At 47.4% G+C, this 19000-nt stretch overlaps 1 protein-coding gene across 3 annotated transcripts; it reads right to left on the reverse strand.

Annotated features, from left to right (window-relative positions):
• Positions 1-14956: 14956 nt before the first annotated feature.
• On the reverse strand, positions 14957-17999 carry LOC121971255. Of its 3 annotated transcripts, none has more exons than XM_042522427.1 (6): positions 17626-17998; positions 17197-17507; positions 16996-17114; positions 16549-16625; positions 15771-15819; positions 14957-15234 (listed from the first exon to the last, which is right to left on the reverse strand). In XM_042522427.1, exons 1-6 carry the CDS (start codon positions 17685-17687, stop codon positions 15160-15162), a joined length of 693 nt encoding a protein of 230 aa, XP_042378361.1. In that variant the 5' UTR covers positions 17688-17998; the 3' UTR covers positions 14957-15159. The 3 variants fall into 3 exon arrangements, with proteins under 3 accessions (XP_042378361.1, XP_042378363.1, XP_042378362.1); XM_042522429.1 differs by having other exon boundaries at positions 17197-17423; positions 17626-17995; XM_042522428.1 differs by lacking the exon at positions 15771-15819 and having other exon boundaries at positions 16569-16625; positions 17626-17999.
• Between the last annotated feature and the right edge of the window lie 1001 nt (positions 18000-19000).

The following is a 19000-nucleotide window of genomic DNA, read 5'->3' on the forward strand; positions in this document are numbered from 1 at the left end:
GTGAGTGAAGCTAGGTGAAAGTGAAAGTCCTGGTGAGTGAAGCCAGGCAGTTGGAGAAAGTCCTGGTGAGTGAAGCTAGGCAGTTGGGAAGACCTGGTGAGTGAAGCCAGGCAGGGGAAAGACCTAGTGAGTGAAGCTAGGCAGTTTGGAAGTCCTGGTGAGTGAAGCCAGGCAAGGGAAATCCAGATGGGTCAAGGTTGACCAGACATCTGGTGAAAAGTCCAAGCAGGGAGCTTGGCACGGGAAAAGTCCAAGTATGGAGACTTGGCACGGAGAAGACCAAGTTGGAGACTTGGCACGGAAAGTCGGAGAGGGCTCGGTAGCTTGTTCTCCGGACTGTGGTCAGAGAGGGCTCGGTAGCTCGTTCTCTGGACCGGACGAAGTCAGAGAGGGCTCGGTAGCTCGTTCTCCGGACTAGGTCAAGAGAGGGCTCGGTAGCTCGTTCTCAGGACCATTTAGGGTTTAGGGCTGGAGCTCTAAACCTGGATCGGTCTGGTGACCGATCCAGCGATACGCCTGAGTATCTGATCGGTCTGGTGACCGATCAGATAACAAACAGAAGGGTTCTGTAAGTCATCTGATCGGTCTGGAGACCGATCAGCAGGGAGTCTGATCGGTCTCCACGATCGATCAGAGACGCAGCCACCTCTCTTACAGAGAGGTGGGATCGGTCCGGGGACCGATCAGACTGGGGCCTGATCGGTCCCCAGGACCGATCAGAGGTGCCCTGGACCGATCAGGCTTCAGCCTGATCGGTCCAGAACTATCCGTTGGCTCACAACGGTCTTCTGTCTTCTGCTGTCTTCTGGCTTCTTCTTCGCAGGTGGATGCAGGTATAAAAGGAGATCGAGGGCTGCTACTTCTTACTTCTTCTTCCTCCTCTGAACTGAGCTGTTGTTCTTCTGAAAGCTGTGCTCTTGAGCTTTGCTGAGTTCCGAAGCTTCGGGTGAGCTTCTTTGACTGAGTTGCTTGTTGGCATTCGTCCGTGAAGTTGGTGCTTCATCCGGGACTTCAGTCGACGAGAAGGCAAGCGAGTATTTGTACATTCATTGTGTATTTTGTTCTTGCTCTTCTTTGTATTTCCATATTGCTGTTGCAAGCTATTGTGGCGAGGTTTCTCCACCCAGAAGGAGTGATTATTAGCCGGGTTTCCGGGGTCTCATCCATCGATGGATTGATAGGCTTCGTCCACCTTACGGACACGCCGAGGAGTAGGAGTATATCTCCGAACCTCGTTACATCGCTGCGTGTTGAGGTTTGATCTTCTTGTCTTTGTTTCTTTGTTTTATTTTCCGCTGCGCTAACGTCAACTTGTAGAAAGAAACGAAGATTTGGGGTCGACTATTCACACCCCCCCTCTCTAGCCGCAATCCATCGATCCTAACATGTTTCAGTAGTGGATAGAGCAACACAATGTTGCTTTCTGCTGGACCAACTTACTAGGCACTGACCTAGAAATTAGCAACTTCGATTTATACTTTTTCTAACTTACACCCAGCATAATCTGAGTCAGAGTATCCAACTAAGTTAAATGTGCTAGTCCTAGGGTACCAAAGTCTTACACTTAGAGTACCTTTAATGTACCTTAGTATTCTTTTTACATTGGTTAAATGTGATTTTTTTACACAAGATTGGTATCTAGCACATATACCTGCTGCAAATAAAATATCAGGTCAACTTACAGTTAGGCATAGTAAACTTCCTATTGCACTTCTATAGTATTTTAAGTCTACTGATTTTCCTTCTAAGTTAGAGTCAATTTTAACATTAGTTGTCATTGGAGTACTTATATTGTTGGAATTTTCCATTCTAAACTTTTTAATTAATTCCTTAGCATATTTGGTTTGAAAGATATGAATTCCTTCTTTTGTTTGTTTTATTTGTAAGTCTAAGAAGAAATTGAGTTCTCCTCCTAGATTCATTTCGAATTCACTTTCCATTAATTTAATAAACTCTTTTAAGAATTTTGTATTTGTTAAACCAAATATTATGTCATCTACGTAAATTTGAGCGATAAAAATATCATTTTTTAAGGTTTTAACAAATAGAGTTTGATCTATTTGGCCTTGGTTAAATCCTTTAGATGTTAGATATGTTGATAGTCGTTCATACCAAGCCCTAGGTGCTTGTTTTAATCCATATAAGGCTTTCTTTAATCTAAGAACAAGATTTAGGTGGTCTAGGTCTTCAAATCCTGGGGGTTGATTTACATAAACCTCTTCTTTGATGAACCCTGATCCGGCGGTAAGAATGGGGGACCCACTTCCTGAAGGGTCCCAGCCTGAGGACGGATGGAGGGCTGACTAAGCGGGTAATGGCCGCGTCAAGTAGTTGAGCAGGTCCGAGCGGAGCCAGAGATAACCCAGCCATAGGCTTGGGTTTCCGACGCCAAGGCGGGAGGACTGAATGGCCGAGTGGGTGTCTGCCCGGCTGGAACCGAAGGGCCGAGCGGGTGGTCCGTTCGGCCAGGATAAAGGCGAGGATACAAAGGTTAGCCGAGCGGCCTATTCGTTCGGCTCAGGATATGGGATGTCAGCAAAGGCAAGTCTGATGATTAGGCCGTACACAAGATTTCACGATAAAGGATCTTGCCGTCACATCATGGAGAGGTTGATACAGTAGCGGTATGGCCTTATGGATGCCCTTCTGACAGACCCATACCTGGGCATGGTCGAAAGCAGGTGATTGCTTTGATTGGCGCGCCCAGGCTCCCTCGAGAGGTCTATATAAGGTCTCCATTTCTTCACCGGAGGTACGAGAGTCCTCATCCTGCAACCACTTTTTTCATCTATTCCCTCGCCTGACTTGATCGTCGGAGGGCGCCCACCCCGGCTCGGTTTTGTTGCAGTTGGCCGGAGCACTCGAGGATCCGGTAGGGGCGCCACATCCCCAGCGTTCGTTGACCCCTGGTTCGGACAGGATCAATTTGACGCCGTCTGTGGGAACGCTCCTGCATCCGAACGGGAACAATGGACGAGGCTGGACGACAACACACGGTGACGCTTTCCATGGAAGAACTCGACGCTCTGGTCGAGATAAGGGCCGCCAAACTAGAAAGCAGCAGCCGAGCGGCCGGAGCAACAAGCAACGTCTGCGTCGGGTGGCCGAGCGGAAGCACCTCCGGCCACCGTCGCATTCCATCGAGCCTTATTTCGCACCCCTGAAGCCGTACCAGCTCGAAGAGATAGAGGGTCTTCTTCAGACGAGATGCCTAGGCGAGATGACAGAAAGGGGAAAGCCCCCCGAGCAGATTCATCTCCCGAGCGGATCAATCGTCAATTTTCGGAGGCTATTCTACGAGACCCTCTGCCCAAGCATTACGTGCCTCCGACGATCGGCGAGTACAATGGAACAACAGACCCGGATGATCATCTGGGTAAGTTTGATAACACAGCTACGCTCCATCAATACACAGATGGAGTAAAATGCCGAGTTTTTCTTACCACTCTCTCGGGATCGGCTCAACGGTGGTTTCGGAGGCTGCCGGACGGATCTATCACCAGCTTCAAAGATTTCCGAACGGCTTTCCTCCACCACTTTGCAAGCAGTCGGCGATATCAAAAAACTAGCGTTAGTCTGTTCGCTATCAAGCAAGAAGCCCGTGAATCGCTCCGAGCTTATATCCAGCGATTCAACCAAGTGGCGATGGATATTCCAACGGCCACATCGGAGACCATGATGAATGCCTTCACACAAGGCCTAGTGGATGGGGACTTCTTCCGGTCGCTCATCCGAAAGCCGCCCCGAGATTATGATCACATGCTACATCGGGCCAACGAATACATAAACGTGGAAGAAGCGCAAACCGCCCAGAAAAAGGAAACTCCAACCGAGCGGGCACCTATTCATGCCGAACGGAAACAGCATGCCGCTCATCAGCCGCCCAGAGGACCGAGGGCCGAAGCAATCCGATCCCCCCACGCCAGATCACACGTACAAGAGGTGGTTGCCGCTCGGCCCAAGCCAAAGAAGAGATGGACCCCTATGTTCTGCTCCTTCCACCGGACGGATATGCACAACACGAGGGATTGTCGAAATCTTCCCTTCGTGGCTAATCCCGTTCCCAGGAATGTCGAACGACGGTTTCCTCCCATTGACAGGAGACAAAGGACCCATGAAGCCGACCGGACCCGCACCGAGAGGCGACATCACCAGACGCCCGATCGGCACCGATCTCCAAGACAGGAGAATCGTCGGGCGTCCAGAGAACGGTTCCGACCGTCCACTCGGGAAGAGGAAAACAGGAGCAATACTTCCCGGGGCGAGATCAACGTTATTGCTGGTGGGCCGACCGGAGGAGACTCCTACCGAACCAGAAAGGCGGGCGTCCGGCAGCTCCAGATCCACGCAGTCGGTTGCTGCCAAGAGCGGGCAAGTGGACCGGAAATCACTTTCGGACCCGGGGACTTAAAAGGAGTTGAAGTGCCCCACGACGACGCTCTGCTCATTAAAGCGGTAGTAGCAAATTACACTATTCATCGCATATTCGTTGACACAGGGAGTTCGGTCAACATCATATTCCAGAAGGCGTTTGACCAGCTGCAAATTGATCGAGCCGAGCTGCTTCCTATGACAACCCCGCTCTACGGCTTTACGGGAAACGAAGTTCAGCCGGTCGGACAGATCCGGGGAGAGGAGCCGCTCAGGAGGACCAGGACAATAAATTTCGTGGTGGTCGACTCTCCCTCGTCCTACAACGTCATTTTGGGACGACCGGCGCTCGGTGAATTCCGAGCGGTCGTCTCAACCTTCCACCAGAAGATGAAGTTCCCCGTCGAAGACAAGGTGGGAGAAGTACGGGGAGATCAGTTAGCAGCTCGGCAATGCTACATCGAGATGGTCCGGGCAGAATCCAACTCCGCTCGGAAGGCGCCTCGAATCGAGGTAAATGCCATCACTGAGAAGCCACCCTCTTTAATTTATGAAGAAAAAGAGGAAGTGCAGATTCATCCGACCCGATCGGAGGCCGCGACTTTTGTTGCCTCTGATCTGGAGGAGAAGCCGAAGGAGGTGCTGATCCAATGCCTCCGACGGAATCATGATGTATTCGTCTGGTCGACACATGAGTTGCCCGGAATTTCGCCAAGCATAGCGCAGCATGAGTTGCATGTCCGACCGGACGCTCGGAGATTTCAGTGCCGAGCAGAACTCCATCATCCGGGCGAAAGTCGAGAAGCTTCTGGAGGCCGGCCATATACGAGAAGTACAGTTCCCGAGTTGGTTGGCTAACGTAGTATTAGTCTCCAAGCCGGGCGGCAAGTGGAGAGTCTGCATTGATTTTCGGGACTTGAACAAAGCATGCCCCAAGGACTTTTATCCTCTGCCCCGGATAGATCAGCTGGTGGACTCTACGGCCGGCTGCGAATTAATTTGTATGCTCGACGCCTACCAAGGCTATCATCAAGTGCCGCTCGCCCGGGAAGATCAAGAAAAAGTAAGCTTCATAACGGCCGACGACACCTATTGCTATAATGTGATGCCGTTCGGATTGAAGAATGTCGGGGCCACTTATCAATGCTTGATGAACAAAGTGTTCAGGGAGCAGATCGGGCGGAATCTGGAAGTTTATATGGACGACATTCTTATCAAATCTGCCCGAGCGGCCGATCTCTTCAAGGACATGGAAGAAACCTTCCGAACGCTACGCAAATATGGAGTCAAGCTAAATCCCCAGAAGTGCCTGTTCGGAGCAAAAGGAGGGCGTTTCTTGGGGTATATAGTGACCGAGCGGGGAATTGAAGCTAATCCCAGCAAGGTGAAAGCTCTACAAGACATGCCGCCTCCAAGAAATACAAGGGAAGTGCAGCGTTTGATCGGTCGGATAACCGCATTGTCCCGATTCATCTCCAAAACTGCCGACCGGAGCCTCCCTTTCTTCAAAATTTTGCGCAAGGCCACTAAATTTCACTGGGACGAGGAATGCGACCGAGCATTCGAAGAATTGAAGACATATCTTAATTCTCTGCCTATACTAGCCAAGCCGATCGGGGGTGAGTCACTTTATATTTATCTGTCTTCAACCGAGCATGCTGTAGGCTCGGCACTTGTAAGGTCCAGAGGCGAGGAACAACCGGTGTATTTTCTGAGCCACATTTTAAAAGATGCCGAATCTCGTTACACTGGGCTCGAGAAGTTGGCCTTTGCTCTGGTTCTAGCCGCTCGACGCCTTCGACCATATTTCTTGGCTCACACCATCATCGTCCGGACGAACAGTCCACTAGGAAGAGTACTGTTGAATCCAGAAGCGTCCGGACGGCTCATCAAGTGGACGACAGAACTAAGTGAATTTGACATCCAATACCAGCCCCGCTCGACGATCAAAGAGCAATCCTTGGCTGATTTTGTGACCGAAGTGCAAAGGCCAGAGCCGGAAGCTATGTGGAAAATATATGTGGATGGGTCTTCCACTCGGCTCGGAAGTGGGATTGGAATATTGCTGCTCTCACCCCAAGAAGAAAAGATGCACCTATCCGTCCGGCTGGACTACAAAGCCACCAAAAATGAAGCAGAGTATGAGGCCCTCATAGCCGGATTGCAGGCAGCACGGCATGTGGGAGCCGGTCGGGTGACTCTCTATTCGGATTCACAATTGGCCGCTCAGCAACTTTCTGGCACCTTTGAGATCAACAGCGTTCGGCTTAAACTCTACGTTAAGGCCTTCGAAAAACTTAAAGCTACTTTCCGAGAGGTTCTTATTCAGAAGATTCCCCGAACGGAGAACCAGGCAGCCGATGAGTTGGCCAAAATAGCAAGTTCTATAACGCCGGTCGCCATTCAGCAACCAATTGAAAAAGTACTGCTGGTGGCGCACATCGACCGGATGGAAAGCCTCACATTTCCAAGCGACTGGAGGACACCCATCATAGAGTTCCTCCGCTCAGGAGCTATATCAGCCGATCGGAATGAAGCCCAGTTGCTGAGGAGAAGAGCCGGTCGGTTCACACTCATCGGCGATCAACTGTACAAAAAGGCTTTCTCTCGCCCGCTGTTGAAATGCGTGAGCTCAGAAGACTCAGCTTACATTCTCCAAGAAGTACATCAAGGATCATGCGGGGGGCATCCGGGCGGACGCTCGTTAGCCAAGAAGATCCTCCTGGCCGGGTATTTTTGGCTAACTTTGCAAGCAGACGCCGCTCGGACAGTATCTACATGCCTTTCGTGCCAGAAATATCACAACGTCTCCCACCGACCGGCCGAAGAAATGAAGGCATCCACCATTTCATGCCCGTTCGATCAATGGGGAATGGATATTGTCGGTCCATTTCCGATGGCGACCGGGCAGAGGAAATTTTTGTTAGTGGCCGTCGACTATTTTTCCAAGTGGGTGGAAGCTGAACCGCTGGCGAGGATCACCGAGCAGATGGTCAAAAAATTCATCTGACAACACATCATCTGTCGGTTCGGCATCCCTCGCCGATTGGTCTCCGACAATGGGCGGCAATTCACGGGGAAGGTACTAGAAGATTGGTGCAAAAGCTACGGCATCGAGCAACACTTCACGTCCGTGGCCTACCCCCAAAGCAACGGTCAAGCCGAAGTAGCCAATCGGGAAATTCTCCGTATTCTGCGCGCTCGCTCGACCACTTGGGAGGAAGTTGGCCGGATGAAGTGCCGGGCGTTTTATGGGCCATCCGAACGACTCCTAAGGAAGGAACGGGCGTCACACCTTTTCATCTAGTGTACGGCGGCGAAGCGGTCATTCCGGTTGAAGTCGGCGTCGAGTCCGTCCGGGTCCAATGTTACGATGAAGGCAACGCCGAGCGGAGGAACATGGAGCTGGATTTGGTTGATGAGGAGCGGGCCAAGGCATCCGTTCGGCTGATGGCGTACCGTCAACGGATGAAGCAAAACTACAACCGGCGCGTCATTCCCAGATCATTCCAGGTCGGCGATCTTGTCTGGAAGAAAGTCAAGCCGGTCGGCGACGTCGGCAAGCTTGAAGCTCCGTGGGCAGGCCCCTTCAAAATCATCGAAAAGCTCCGCTCGGGCGCGTATTATTTGGAGGATGAGGACGGTCGGCAGCTAGATAGGCCGTGGAGCGCGAACCATCTCCAGCCTTACCGGGCGGGGTGAAAGGTGTGCCAATGTAAATCATCCTGTGTACTTTTTTCGACTAAATACTTGAAATGCAGAAATGAAAAATCAAGAGAACAAATATAAGGCATCGTCAACGAAAAAATGAAGGCCCCGAGCCGTTTGGCCGGAGGTATAATAATCGAGCCAAGCGCTCGACCAATGAAGGCCCCGAGCCATTCGGCCGGAGGTATAATAATTGAGCCAAGCGCTCGACCAATGAAGGCCCCGAGCCGTTTGGCCGGAGGTATAATAATCGAGCCAAGCGCTCGACTAACGAAGGCCCCCGAGCCGATCGGCTTGGAGGGTTATATATTTACTTGTAAGCGAATGATCCGTGCTGTTCGGCCGGGCATAAATATTGTTCTAACGCGGGATATGATACGAAGGCCAAGGTCGCTCGACCTGGTAAGGAGTTAGCCTTGAAAGGCCGACGAGTCCCGTCATTAAAGATCGAGAGCCGCGCCGACCGGCTATAAATATCCGCGCTGTCTAGCCCAGACGTTAAACCGTAAAGACGAGCCGGCGTCTATAAACTCTCCTAGCGGAAGACCGTCTAGCCCAGACGTTAAACCGTAGAGACGAGCCGGCGTCTATAAACTCTCCGAGCGGAAGACCGTCTAGCCCAGACGTTAAACCGTAGAGACGAGCCGGCGTCTATAAACTCTCCGAGCGGAAGACCGTCTAGCCCAGACGTTAAACCGTAGAGACGAGCCGGCGTCTATAAACTCTCCGAGCGGAAGACCATCTAGCCCAAACGTTAAACCATAGAGACGAGCCGGCGTCTATAAACTCTCCGAGCGGAAGACCGTCAGCTCAGACGAGAGACGAGCAGGCGTCTATAAACTCTCCGAGCGGAAGACCGTCTAGCCCAGACGTTAAACCGTAGAGACGAGCCGGCGTCTATAAACTCTCCGAGCGGAAGACCTTCTAGCCCAGACGTTAAACCGTAGAGACGAGCCGGCGTCTATAAATCCCTGAGCGGAAGACCGTCTAGCCCAGACGTTAAACCGTAGAGACGAGCCGGCGTCTATAAATCCCCGAGCGGAAGACCGTCTAGCCCAGACGTTAAACCGTAGAGACGAGTCGGCGTCTATAAACTCTCCGAGCGGAAGACCGTCTAGCCCAGACGTTAAACCGTAGAGATGAGTCGGCGTCTATAAATCCCCAAGCAGAAGACCGACGGCCGACGAGCTCCGTCGTTAAAAATCGAGAGCCGCGCCGATCGGCTATAAATATCCGCGCCGACGAGCTCCGTCGTTAAAAATCGAGAGCCGCGCCGATCGGCTATAAATATCCGCGCCGACGAGCTCCGTCGATAAAAATCGAGAGCCGCGCCGATCGGCTATAAATATCCGCGCCGACGAGCTCCGTCGTTAAAAATCGAGAGCCGCGCCGACCGGCTATAAATATCCGCGCCGACGAGCTCCGTCGTTAAAAATCGAGAGCCGCGCCGATCGGCTATAAATATCCACGTCGGACCCGCGACTGTGAACTTACTGGATGGAACTAAGGACTCCAAATAACGAGCGTTCGCAAGTACTAAATTAATTAAGTCCGATCGGCTATCGGTTTGCCAATACTTCGCATTCACTGAATGCAAACAGTATAGCCAATCGCTAAACGATTTCAAGGAAATCGAGTCAATTGATTGACCCGATCGGTCGTCTAGTGGGAAACACGTGGAGCTTAACTGACTACGGATAAGCACCAAACAGACAAAAGAAGGGCAATGAAGGGAAAACAAAAATACAAGCAATGGAACACAACTATGCCGAACGGCGCGTACAAAAATTTTACATCCGCAAAGCGGATGAAATACAGAAAGTACTTGGAAGAACTCGCCTCACTCCGGGTCTTCAAAGTTAAAGAAACCGTCCGGGATGTCGTCTATCATGGTCGCCAGATCGGAGGCGGGAATGTGCATTTCCGCTGGGAGGTGGCCACCCTTCTTCAAGTACGCCATGGTGACCTTGACCGCCTCGGCGAAAGTTGAGGAGACGTTGCCACCGAACTTTTCGCCGAACCGCTCCGAGCGGAGGTATTCTTGGCGCGCTGCTGCTAGGCGACTCGGCTCCCCCTCCTTGTACTTTCTGAGCGCCGCTCGGGAGGCGATTAGTGAATCTTGGAGAACTTTTTGGTCCACCTCTGCTTTAGTGCGTTCAGCAGAGCGCTCATCCCGTTCGGCAGCTAGTTGGGCTTCTACCTTCTTAGATTGCTGATCTAGGGCTCGGACTTCAACTTTCATCTTGTCCAGATCAGCAATCGTCCGCTTCTTCCGGCTACTGGCACGCTTCACGTCTCCGTCGCGCTTCTTCACCAAGTCTCCAAGTCGGGCCACCTCTGTAGCCAGGTCGGCGGACTTCTTCTGTTCGGCCTCGAGGGCTTGTTTCTCCCGCTCGGCCGATGGACCCCCCCCAAGACTTGGAGTTTTTCCATGAGATCCTCCAGCTCGGCTAGCCGATGGCTAGTGGCAATTTGCTCGGCCCAATGCTGTAAGGGAAATAATAAAATCAGGGACCAAACAGTAGCAGGGCACAAGAAGAAAAATGAACCTACCTGAGTGGCCTGTTGCATGTGGTTATCGCCGAGCTGCTTAGGCGTCATGAGGGCCACCCGAATCTGGGCGTCCTCGAAAAGTTTGGCGAGCGGACCTGTCAAGGTTATCTCATGAACGGGGCTTGATGGCAGATCGGAAGACAATAAATATTCCTCCGATGGGAATCGAAGGGTAGTCTTGATGATCGGGTGGCCGGCCGGCACTTCCTCAGCCGCAGTCGCCTGGCCCGAGGACTCCCCTATGGTTGAAGTCTCGCCCAACCGTCGTAAGCGACGACGAGTCCGTGGAGGAGAGCCAGAGGGCTGTGCGGTGGGCGAGGCCACTGAGGTCCCGATCTGCGACGGCGTGCGATCTGGCGAAGCGACCTCGATCGGCGCCTGTGGTTCGCCCTCTTGGGTCGGCGGAAGGCTGGGGTCTCTTCGACGTTTCCGCCGAACTTCCAGTGGTGAATCCCCGGCCTGGGGGACTCCCAACTCGGCTGGAGCAGAGGAAACAGGATCCGCCTCAACCTCCGTTGAAGCGGATTGGGTAACTTCTGTTTCAGGGGCGGACTGCGTCCCCCCCTCTCCTGTAGCTGCCGGGCGGCTGGGGATTAGACCCCGCTCGGCGAGTTCTTTTTTGGTAGCCGCCTCAATTTCCACGGCTTTCAATTTCAGATGATCAGTAGCCTTGGAGCGCCACATGACTTCAGCTACAATGGAAGAAATTAAAATCAGTTAGACAAAAAAGGCGAAGAGAGTAAAAAGTCCTTACTCATGCGGTAGGGGAGATTGGCCCGAATGGGAGATAATCCAAAAATGTACAACACCCCCTTAAGAAGCAACTGGTCGATTTTGTATCGCTGACCAGACAACCAGTTCACTGCATGAAGGTAGGCCGGATTGCTTCTGAATTTGCCGAGCTCCGGCTGGGTCGGCACAGCGGTCTGCCATTTGGTTCGGAATGCTGGCCGCTCGGGAAGTCGTATGTAGAAGAAGAACTCCTTCCAGTGCTTGTTAGAGGTCGGCATATTATCAAAAAATTTGAAGCCTATTCTACTTTAGAAAATAAAAGTGCCCAACTCGGATTTTTTGGGGTAGAAGAAGTAGTGGAATATCTTGGGGTCGAGGGGGATACTGTGCAGCCTAAAGAGGACGACCATCCCGCTCAGTAGCCTAAAGGAATTCGGCACAAGTTGGCCGAGCGGGATGCGGAAATAATTACAAACTTCCAAAATAAACGGATGGGTATGAAATCTAAGGCCGCCCTGGAATTGGTCCAGAAAAAAACAAATGGTACCGATCGGCGGGTTATGGGGCCGGTCGTTCGGGTCGGCTACCACTATTTCATGGTCGTCCGGGATCCCGTACGTCCGAACAAGACGCCGAGCGCGCTCCTCGTCAAATTTACTCTCCATGGTCATATACCAGGGACCATGAACCTCAACAGCGGGTACGGAAGTGCTCGCCATGACTAAAGTACCAAGAAAAAGAAAGAAGGAAGCCGAAAGAAACTCGGAAACGGAGGACAGATAAAAGTTCGCAAGCAAGGGGACGAAAGGAGTTCCCCGCGAAAGGGAAAGGCCGAACGAAAGGAAGGGAGAAGCTTACTAAGGGAAGATGAACGGAGAGGATCACCAGAAAGCCGAAAACCACCAAGAGGCAAGAACTAGGACAGCCGGAACGACGCAGCCGTGGGCACCTTCGACGGAGGACGCGCAATTAAACAGAGAATGCAGCGTAACGGCGAAGACGAAGGCTTTATGCGAACGAGGCTGGTCAGCCTCGTCCGTCGGATGTAGGTCACGAGAGACGAGGTCATCATCTAACCGTCCATTTCAAAACAATCGGCGTCCCATCGTACGGATCATCACCGCCACGCGAGAAGAGCCACGTGGCGCTCTGTCACCAGGCGTAATTAATGCGCCCATACCGCGCATGCTTCGACTTAATGAAAAGGATTTGCGTGATTTTCGAGAAGATTTAGACAAGCAAACATCCACGTTGAGCGCCAAGACATCCAAACGAAGAGCCGAGCGGCTGAATTTGGCATAAGGGCCGAACGGCTCAAGGGATATTATAAGCGACGGTAAGGCGACGACCGCCCGCTCGACCGGCAGTCGGTCGATCGGACTCCGCCTCCTTCGACTAGACTTGAAGGGAGGCAAGTGATCCGTGAAGAATGGGGATCCACTTCGAAGGGTCCTAGCTCGAGGACGGATGGAGGGCGACTAAGCGGGTAATGGCGTCAGCGGTTGAGCGGTCGGCGGGCGAGATAACCCACCATAGGCTTGGGTTTCGACGCCGGGAGGACCGAATGGCGGCGGGTGTCCGTTTGGAACCGGGCCGAGCGGGTGGTCCGTTCGGCCAGGATAAAGGCGAGGATACAAAGGTTAGCCGAGCGGCCTATTCGTTCGGCTCAGGATATGGGATGTCAGTAAAGGCAAGTCTGATGATTAGGCCGTACACAAGATTTCACGATAAAGGATCTTGTCGTCACATCATGGAGAGGTTGATACAGTAGCGGTATGGCCTTATGGATGCCCTTCTGACAGACCCATACCTGGGCATGGTCGAAAGCAGGTGATTGCTTTGATTGGCGCGCCCAGGCTCCCTCGAGAGGTCTATATAAGGTCTCCATTTCTTCACCGGAGGTACGAGAGTCCTCATCCTGCAGCCACTTTTTTCATCTATTCCCTCGCCTGACTTGATCGTCGGAGGGCCGTCGCCGGGACCCCCCCCCCCCCCCCCGGCTCGGTTTTGTTGCAGGTTGGCCGGAGCACTCGAGGATCTAGCCGGGAGCGCCACATCCCCAGCGTTCGTTGACCCCTGGTTCGGACAGGATCAAACCCATTCAGGAATACAGATTTTACATCCATTTGGTATAACTTAAATCCTTTATATGTTGCATAGGATAGCAGCATCCATATGAATTCAAGTCTGGCTACAGGTGCATAAGTTTCATTATAATCTAACCCTTCTACTTGTTTGAACCCCTTAGCTACTAGTATAGCCTTATTTCTTACTATTTCACCTTTATCATCTAATTTATTTCTTAATACCCACTTAGTGTCAATTATAGACTTATTTGTGGGTTTAGGTATTAGCTCCCAGACTTGATTTCTCTCAAATTGAGCTAGCTCCTCTTGTATTGCGATTATCCAATCTGGGTCAGGTAAGACTTCCTCTATTGCTTTGGATTCTATTTTAGAAATAAGAGCTATTTGGCTTAGATTTCTATAGGATGATCTAATTTGTACTCCTAGGGCCGGGTCACTCAAAATTTAACCAGATTAGTGGTTGGATCTTATCCTAGATGGTCTTATATTAGGGTCAACACTTGGTTCTTCTGATTCATTAGGTTTAGATCTAAATGGATTATCTTCTTCATCATCTATTTTTCTTGTATTTTGATGATTACTTTCATTGATTAAATTAGGTAAGTTATTTTCTTCATCAAAAATGACGTTTGTTGTTTCTTCAATTTTTTTGGTATTTTTGTTATAAACTATATAGGCTCTACTAGTTGTAGAGTACTCTAAAAATATGTCAGTTATAGATTTTGATGTAAATTTACCTAAATAATCCTTAGTGTTTAATATGTGTATTTTACATCCAAAGACTTTTAGATAATTTAGATTAGGTATTTTGTTATAGTATATTTTATATGGAGTTTTATTGTAAAAGTTATTAATCAATATCCTGTTTTAAATATAACATGCTGTGTTTATTGCTTCAGCCCAAAATTGGTTGCTTAGGTTATATTCATTTAACATGATTCTAGCAGCTTCTTATAACGTTCTATTTTTTCGTTCTACTAGTCCATTTTGTTGAAGAGTTCTAGGGCATGAGAACTCTCATGTTTATATCCATTAATTTCATAAAATTCAGTAAATTTATGATTTTCGAATTCCCCTCTATCATCACTTCTAATCCCTACAAGAAAAAAGCTAATAGACAACGCTTTTAAAACGTTGTCTTTGTGTCTGAAAAAATGTTGTTAAAGGCACTATTATTAAAAGTCTGCTCAACGACAACGCTTTTAAAGCGTTGTCGTTTGTAGAGAAGACAACGCTTTTGCAACGCTTTAAAAGCGTTGTCGATTTATGCAAAGACAACACTTTTTGCAACGCTTTAAAAGCGTTGTCGTTTTAAAGAAAAAAATAAAAAAAATTATTTAAAAATCATTATTTTTATATTTATGAAACTATTATTTTTCTTTTACCATATCTAGATTCGAATTTTACATATAATCAACTAGTTAATGATTTCAAACTCATACCAAAATAATAGAATTCTGACATTGAAGTAATATTAGTATTTAATTACATGAGAAGCTAGTAAATATCAAAATTAACACTAATTTTGTTTCAAAGTAGATAGTGATATTCACAAATAAAACAAAAGAGCACAAAATTACTAGCCGACCTCGAAGCCAACAATATGTTTACTTCTACTAGCTACACTCAAATATTATTATCGGCTTGAGAACGGGACAAAACAGTACAGTAATTACTACCACAATACTGAAGAAGTAGCTTGTTTTTCTCAATCTATTACAGGAATAAGCAATTGGATTTTGTCTAGGATCTTTGTGAGCTTTGAACAGATTGAACAGTTGGCCTGAAATATAAACAAAAAATTACAGTCAATAGTTTGAACCAAAAAATTACTTCTATTAGCTATTTTCTATAAATGAACCAAAACTCATTACTCAGAAATGAAATGCTTGCAGAAAGAAAGAAAGAAAGCTTGCAGAAATGCAACGTTTCTTCAAACTGCAGAAAGAAAGCTTGCAGAAATGAAACGCTTTCTTCTCTGCAAACGTTTTCTTGCAAAAAACATTGTTGTTGCAGAAATGCAACGTTTCTTCAAACTGTAGAAATAAAACTTGCAGAAAGAAAGCTTGGCTTGCAGAAAGGCAACGTTTCGTCAAACTGCATTCTAAAATGCATGCAGTTTCTAATATGCATTCTAAAATGCATGCAGTTTCTAAACTGCATTCTTCAAACTGTGCAGTTTCTAATATGCAGAGAAAGCTTATAATTTCTCCATTCTAAAATGCATATAGTATTTCTCCATTCTAAAATGCATACAGTATTTGTAGAAAGAAAGCTAAAATGAAACGTTTAGAATATGAGCAATTTCTCATCAATTACTGAATCCAGACGCTCCTTAGTGTACTGATCTCGGCTGTCCTGTATCCACCTACAAAAGTAGCAATAATATGTTTCAAGTCCATACATGAGCATTACTGATGGCTCTCAAAAGAAACAAAACAATCATTAGAGACGAATGAATGAATACTCACATTAACCAATATTATACAAGGTTAACAAATCAACATACCAATGACCTTACAGGAATTGTCCTGTTCTAGAAACAACTCAAAAGCCACATTCAAAACAGAAATGCCAAAAAGGTGAACAACTCATATAAAAAACTTCCGAACATAAATGGAGGTACTCAGAGAATACCCACTGGTATTGATCAACATTAGAGTTGTGAAGGTTACAACATTGCTATGGCATCTTCATAGCAAACAATAAAAAGTTGCATAAAGAACCAAACACCAAATTTTACCATCAAACATTAGTAAAAGTTTTAGACATTTCAAATCAAAATAAACGAGTTCAAAATGTGAAACTTTGCTAGAGAATCAACTATAATATGATAAACTGTGATTTGTAGTACTCAGTATAAAATATTCAGTTTTTCCTGAAGTTCAATAATACAGATCTATAGTAAGCTTCTACGCCTACAACCAATGAAGTTCTATAAGAACTTCTTATAAGAAATCAGTTGAGGTTTGTGTTGTTTACATTCCTTTCTAATTTTAATAGAGAATGATCATGGACAGCATGCGAGTGAACAACTTCAAGGAAATTCAACAGTGTTATACTTTAACAAGGGCCTTAACTAGATTGAATAACTTACTTAAAAGAAGTAATGTCTGCCTGAACATTGCTTTCTTCCATTAAAACCTCCTTAGCTTTTTCGCAAAGCACCCTAACCTGAAATTTTATTTAAAAACTTATAAATATAGTTATTAACTCACAATGATAAACTGCAAGAAATTCCAAATATTATAAAATGACCCTCCTCCATCAGAAAAAACGCCTCCACAACTCAAATAAACATAGCTAAACTTCATCTTATCGCACCATATATGATATATTAAACAAATTTCCAAAGCAGTAAAGACTAAGAAAGAATGTACAGATGAAAATAATTCTCATTGAGACAAATCAACAAACAAGTCGTCTCTGCCGAGTCAGTGGAGAAAAACAGATTCGATTCCTAACCGGCAAACCACACACAAGCTGGAAAATGCTATTAGAGCACTAAAAAACAGTATGAGATTCAAAAAACAGAATCACTTACCACCGCAAACTTGAGACCTTCAGTCTTCGACAACGAGCCCATCAGATGCTTGGTGCCCGCTGCCAAGACAGGCGCACGCCCATTCCTTGCGCCGACTTCCGCAGAAGTGGAAGGAGCTCCTGGGATAAGCGGCAGATCAGGAGGTGCATAAGAACGGAGAGATAGTGGCGGAGATGGAGGCAACAAGTGCTAGAAGATTACCTCGAAATGAAGAGGAGAAAGAGATCAGGGATTTCGAAGCGGAACTGAAAGAAGGAGAGTCTGGTCGAGGATTTCTTTGCGTCGCCGAGAGCGCTGGGAGGAGACGGCCGAGATCGGCGGCGACAAACGAAGACATGGACACTCTTCGAAGCAAGATCGTAAGGGTTTCCTTTGGACTTCCTTTGGAGTTCATGCCGAAAGCGCTAGACAGCAGATCCCAATAATCACTAGAAACAAACATCTCAGCCAAATCACACACCATAACAGCATCGCAGATCTGTAAATTGCTAAACACCCACTCAACCTCAGATCTGTAAAGAATACGCATGAATCGAGTAGAAAACCCCCAAAACAAACATCCTGACCAGAGAAGGAATAAATCGAGGAGCGATCGGACGAAAATAAGCGAGGGAAAGGGCAAGATGTAACCTCCTGTTCGACGAGCGGCTTGCACTGCATGAGCTGCGCGATCTGCTCGTCCAGGTTGCCATGGGTGTCCGAGGCCGACACTGGACTCACGCTCATCTTGTCCTCATACAAGTCACCGCCTCAATGTCGGGGGCGAAGGAGGCGAAGAGATGGGTCGATCTGTCGTGGTCGATCGCCTCAGCACCGGGATCTGCCGCTTGACGAAGGTGTGGTCTTGACGGAGAGGAGTTCGGAGGAGTGGTTCACGGAGAGGGGTTTTCCAGAGAGGGGTTTGCCGGAGAGGAGTTGGATGGAGAAGGTCGCGTGAGATGAGGAGTTGGGAGAAGGGTTCGGGATCAAAAACGATCGGAAGATAGGAGTTGGGAGAAGGGTCGGGTTTTCTACTCCTTACTTGGATCCAACGGTTTGTATTAATCAAGATTTAGATAAGAACTTAACAATAGACAACACTTTTTAAAAAACGTTGTCGTAGACACTAAAAAAAAGTCTAATAGACAACGCTTTTTACGAAGCGTTGTCTTTGACCCGTAAAAATCACTAATAGACAATGGTTTTTAGAAAAGCGTTGTCTATTAATAAGAAAATAATGAAATAGACAACGCTTTTCACTAAAAGCGTTGTTAAAAAAAAATAGACAACGCTTTTATAAAAAGCGTTGTCGTTTAAGTGTTGTAGAATCCCAATTTTCTTGTAGTGAATTCTTGTAATTTTAGTATCTTTTTCATTTTCATTAACTTGCAAAAATTATTAAAGATTTCAAAAGTTTTATCTTTGGGTTTTAGAAATTTTACCCAAGTAAATCTTGAGTAATCATCAATTATAACTAAGCAATATTGGTTTCTGCTTAGTGACTTGGCTCCATGTGAATCAAATATATCTAAATGTAGGAGCTCAAGTATTGTGTTGGTTCGGTTTAGGTTTGTTGGTTTGTGAGTTGACTTAGTTTATTTACCTTATTGGCAAGCTTCATAAATTGAATTTTCTAAGTTTTAGTTTGGATAAACCTCTAACTAGGTCATTTTGACTCATTTTGAAATAAGTCTAATGTGAGTGTGATCTAGTCTTGTATGTCACAACTTAGTTTCCTCTTATTGTATCAGAAGACACTTTAGTGAGGAGGTTGGTAGGTTAATTGTGTAAACATTATTTTTTCTAATTCCCTTATATGTAACTTCTGGGTATTCAACATTTCTAATTACATACTCAGAATTGGAAAAGGTAACTAAATAACCAGAGTTACACAGCTGACTTATGCTAAGTAAGTTAAAGTTAAATTTATCAACTAATAGGACTTTTCGAATAATAAAATCAGAACTCAGTTCGATATTACCTATTCCGATTACCTTAAGTTTTCAGACATTACTGAAAGCAATTG

This window comes from Zingiber officinale, chromosome 4A (genome assembly GCF_018446385.1).
Source record: "Zingiber officinale cultivar Zhangliang chromosome 4A, Zo_v1.1, whole genome shotgun sequence".
NCBI lineage: Eukaryota > Viridiplantae > Streptophyta > Magnoliopsida > Zingiberales > Zingiberaceae > Zingiber > Zingiber officinale.

Coding starts and splice junctions, on each gene's coding strand:
- LOC121971255 (XM_042522427.1), bottom strand. CDS start 17,687: ATGGCAACCTGGACGAGCAGATCGCGCAGCTCATGCAGTGCAAGCCGC. Junction 17,115..17,196: donor TTTCTCCTCTTCATTTCGAG/GTAATCTTCTAG, acceptor CGCTTATCCCAG/GAGCTCCTTCCACTTCTGCG. Junction 15,235..15,770: donor CTAAGGAGCGTCTGGATTCA/GTAATTGATGAG, acceptor TTTATATTTCAG/GCCAACTGTTCAATCTGTTC.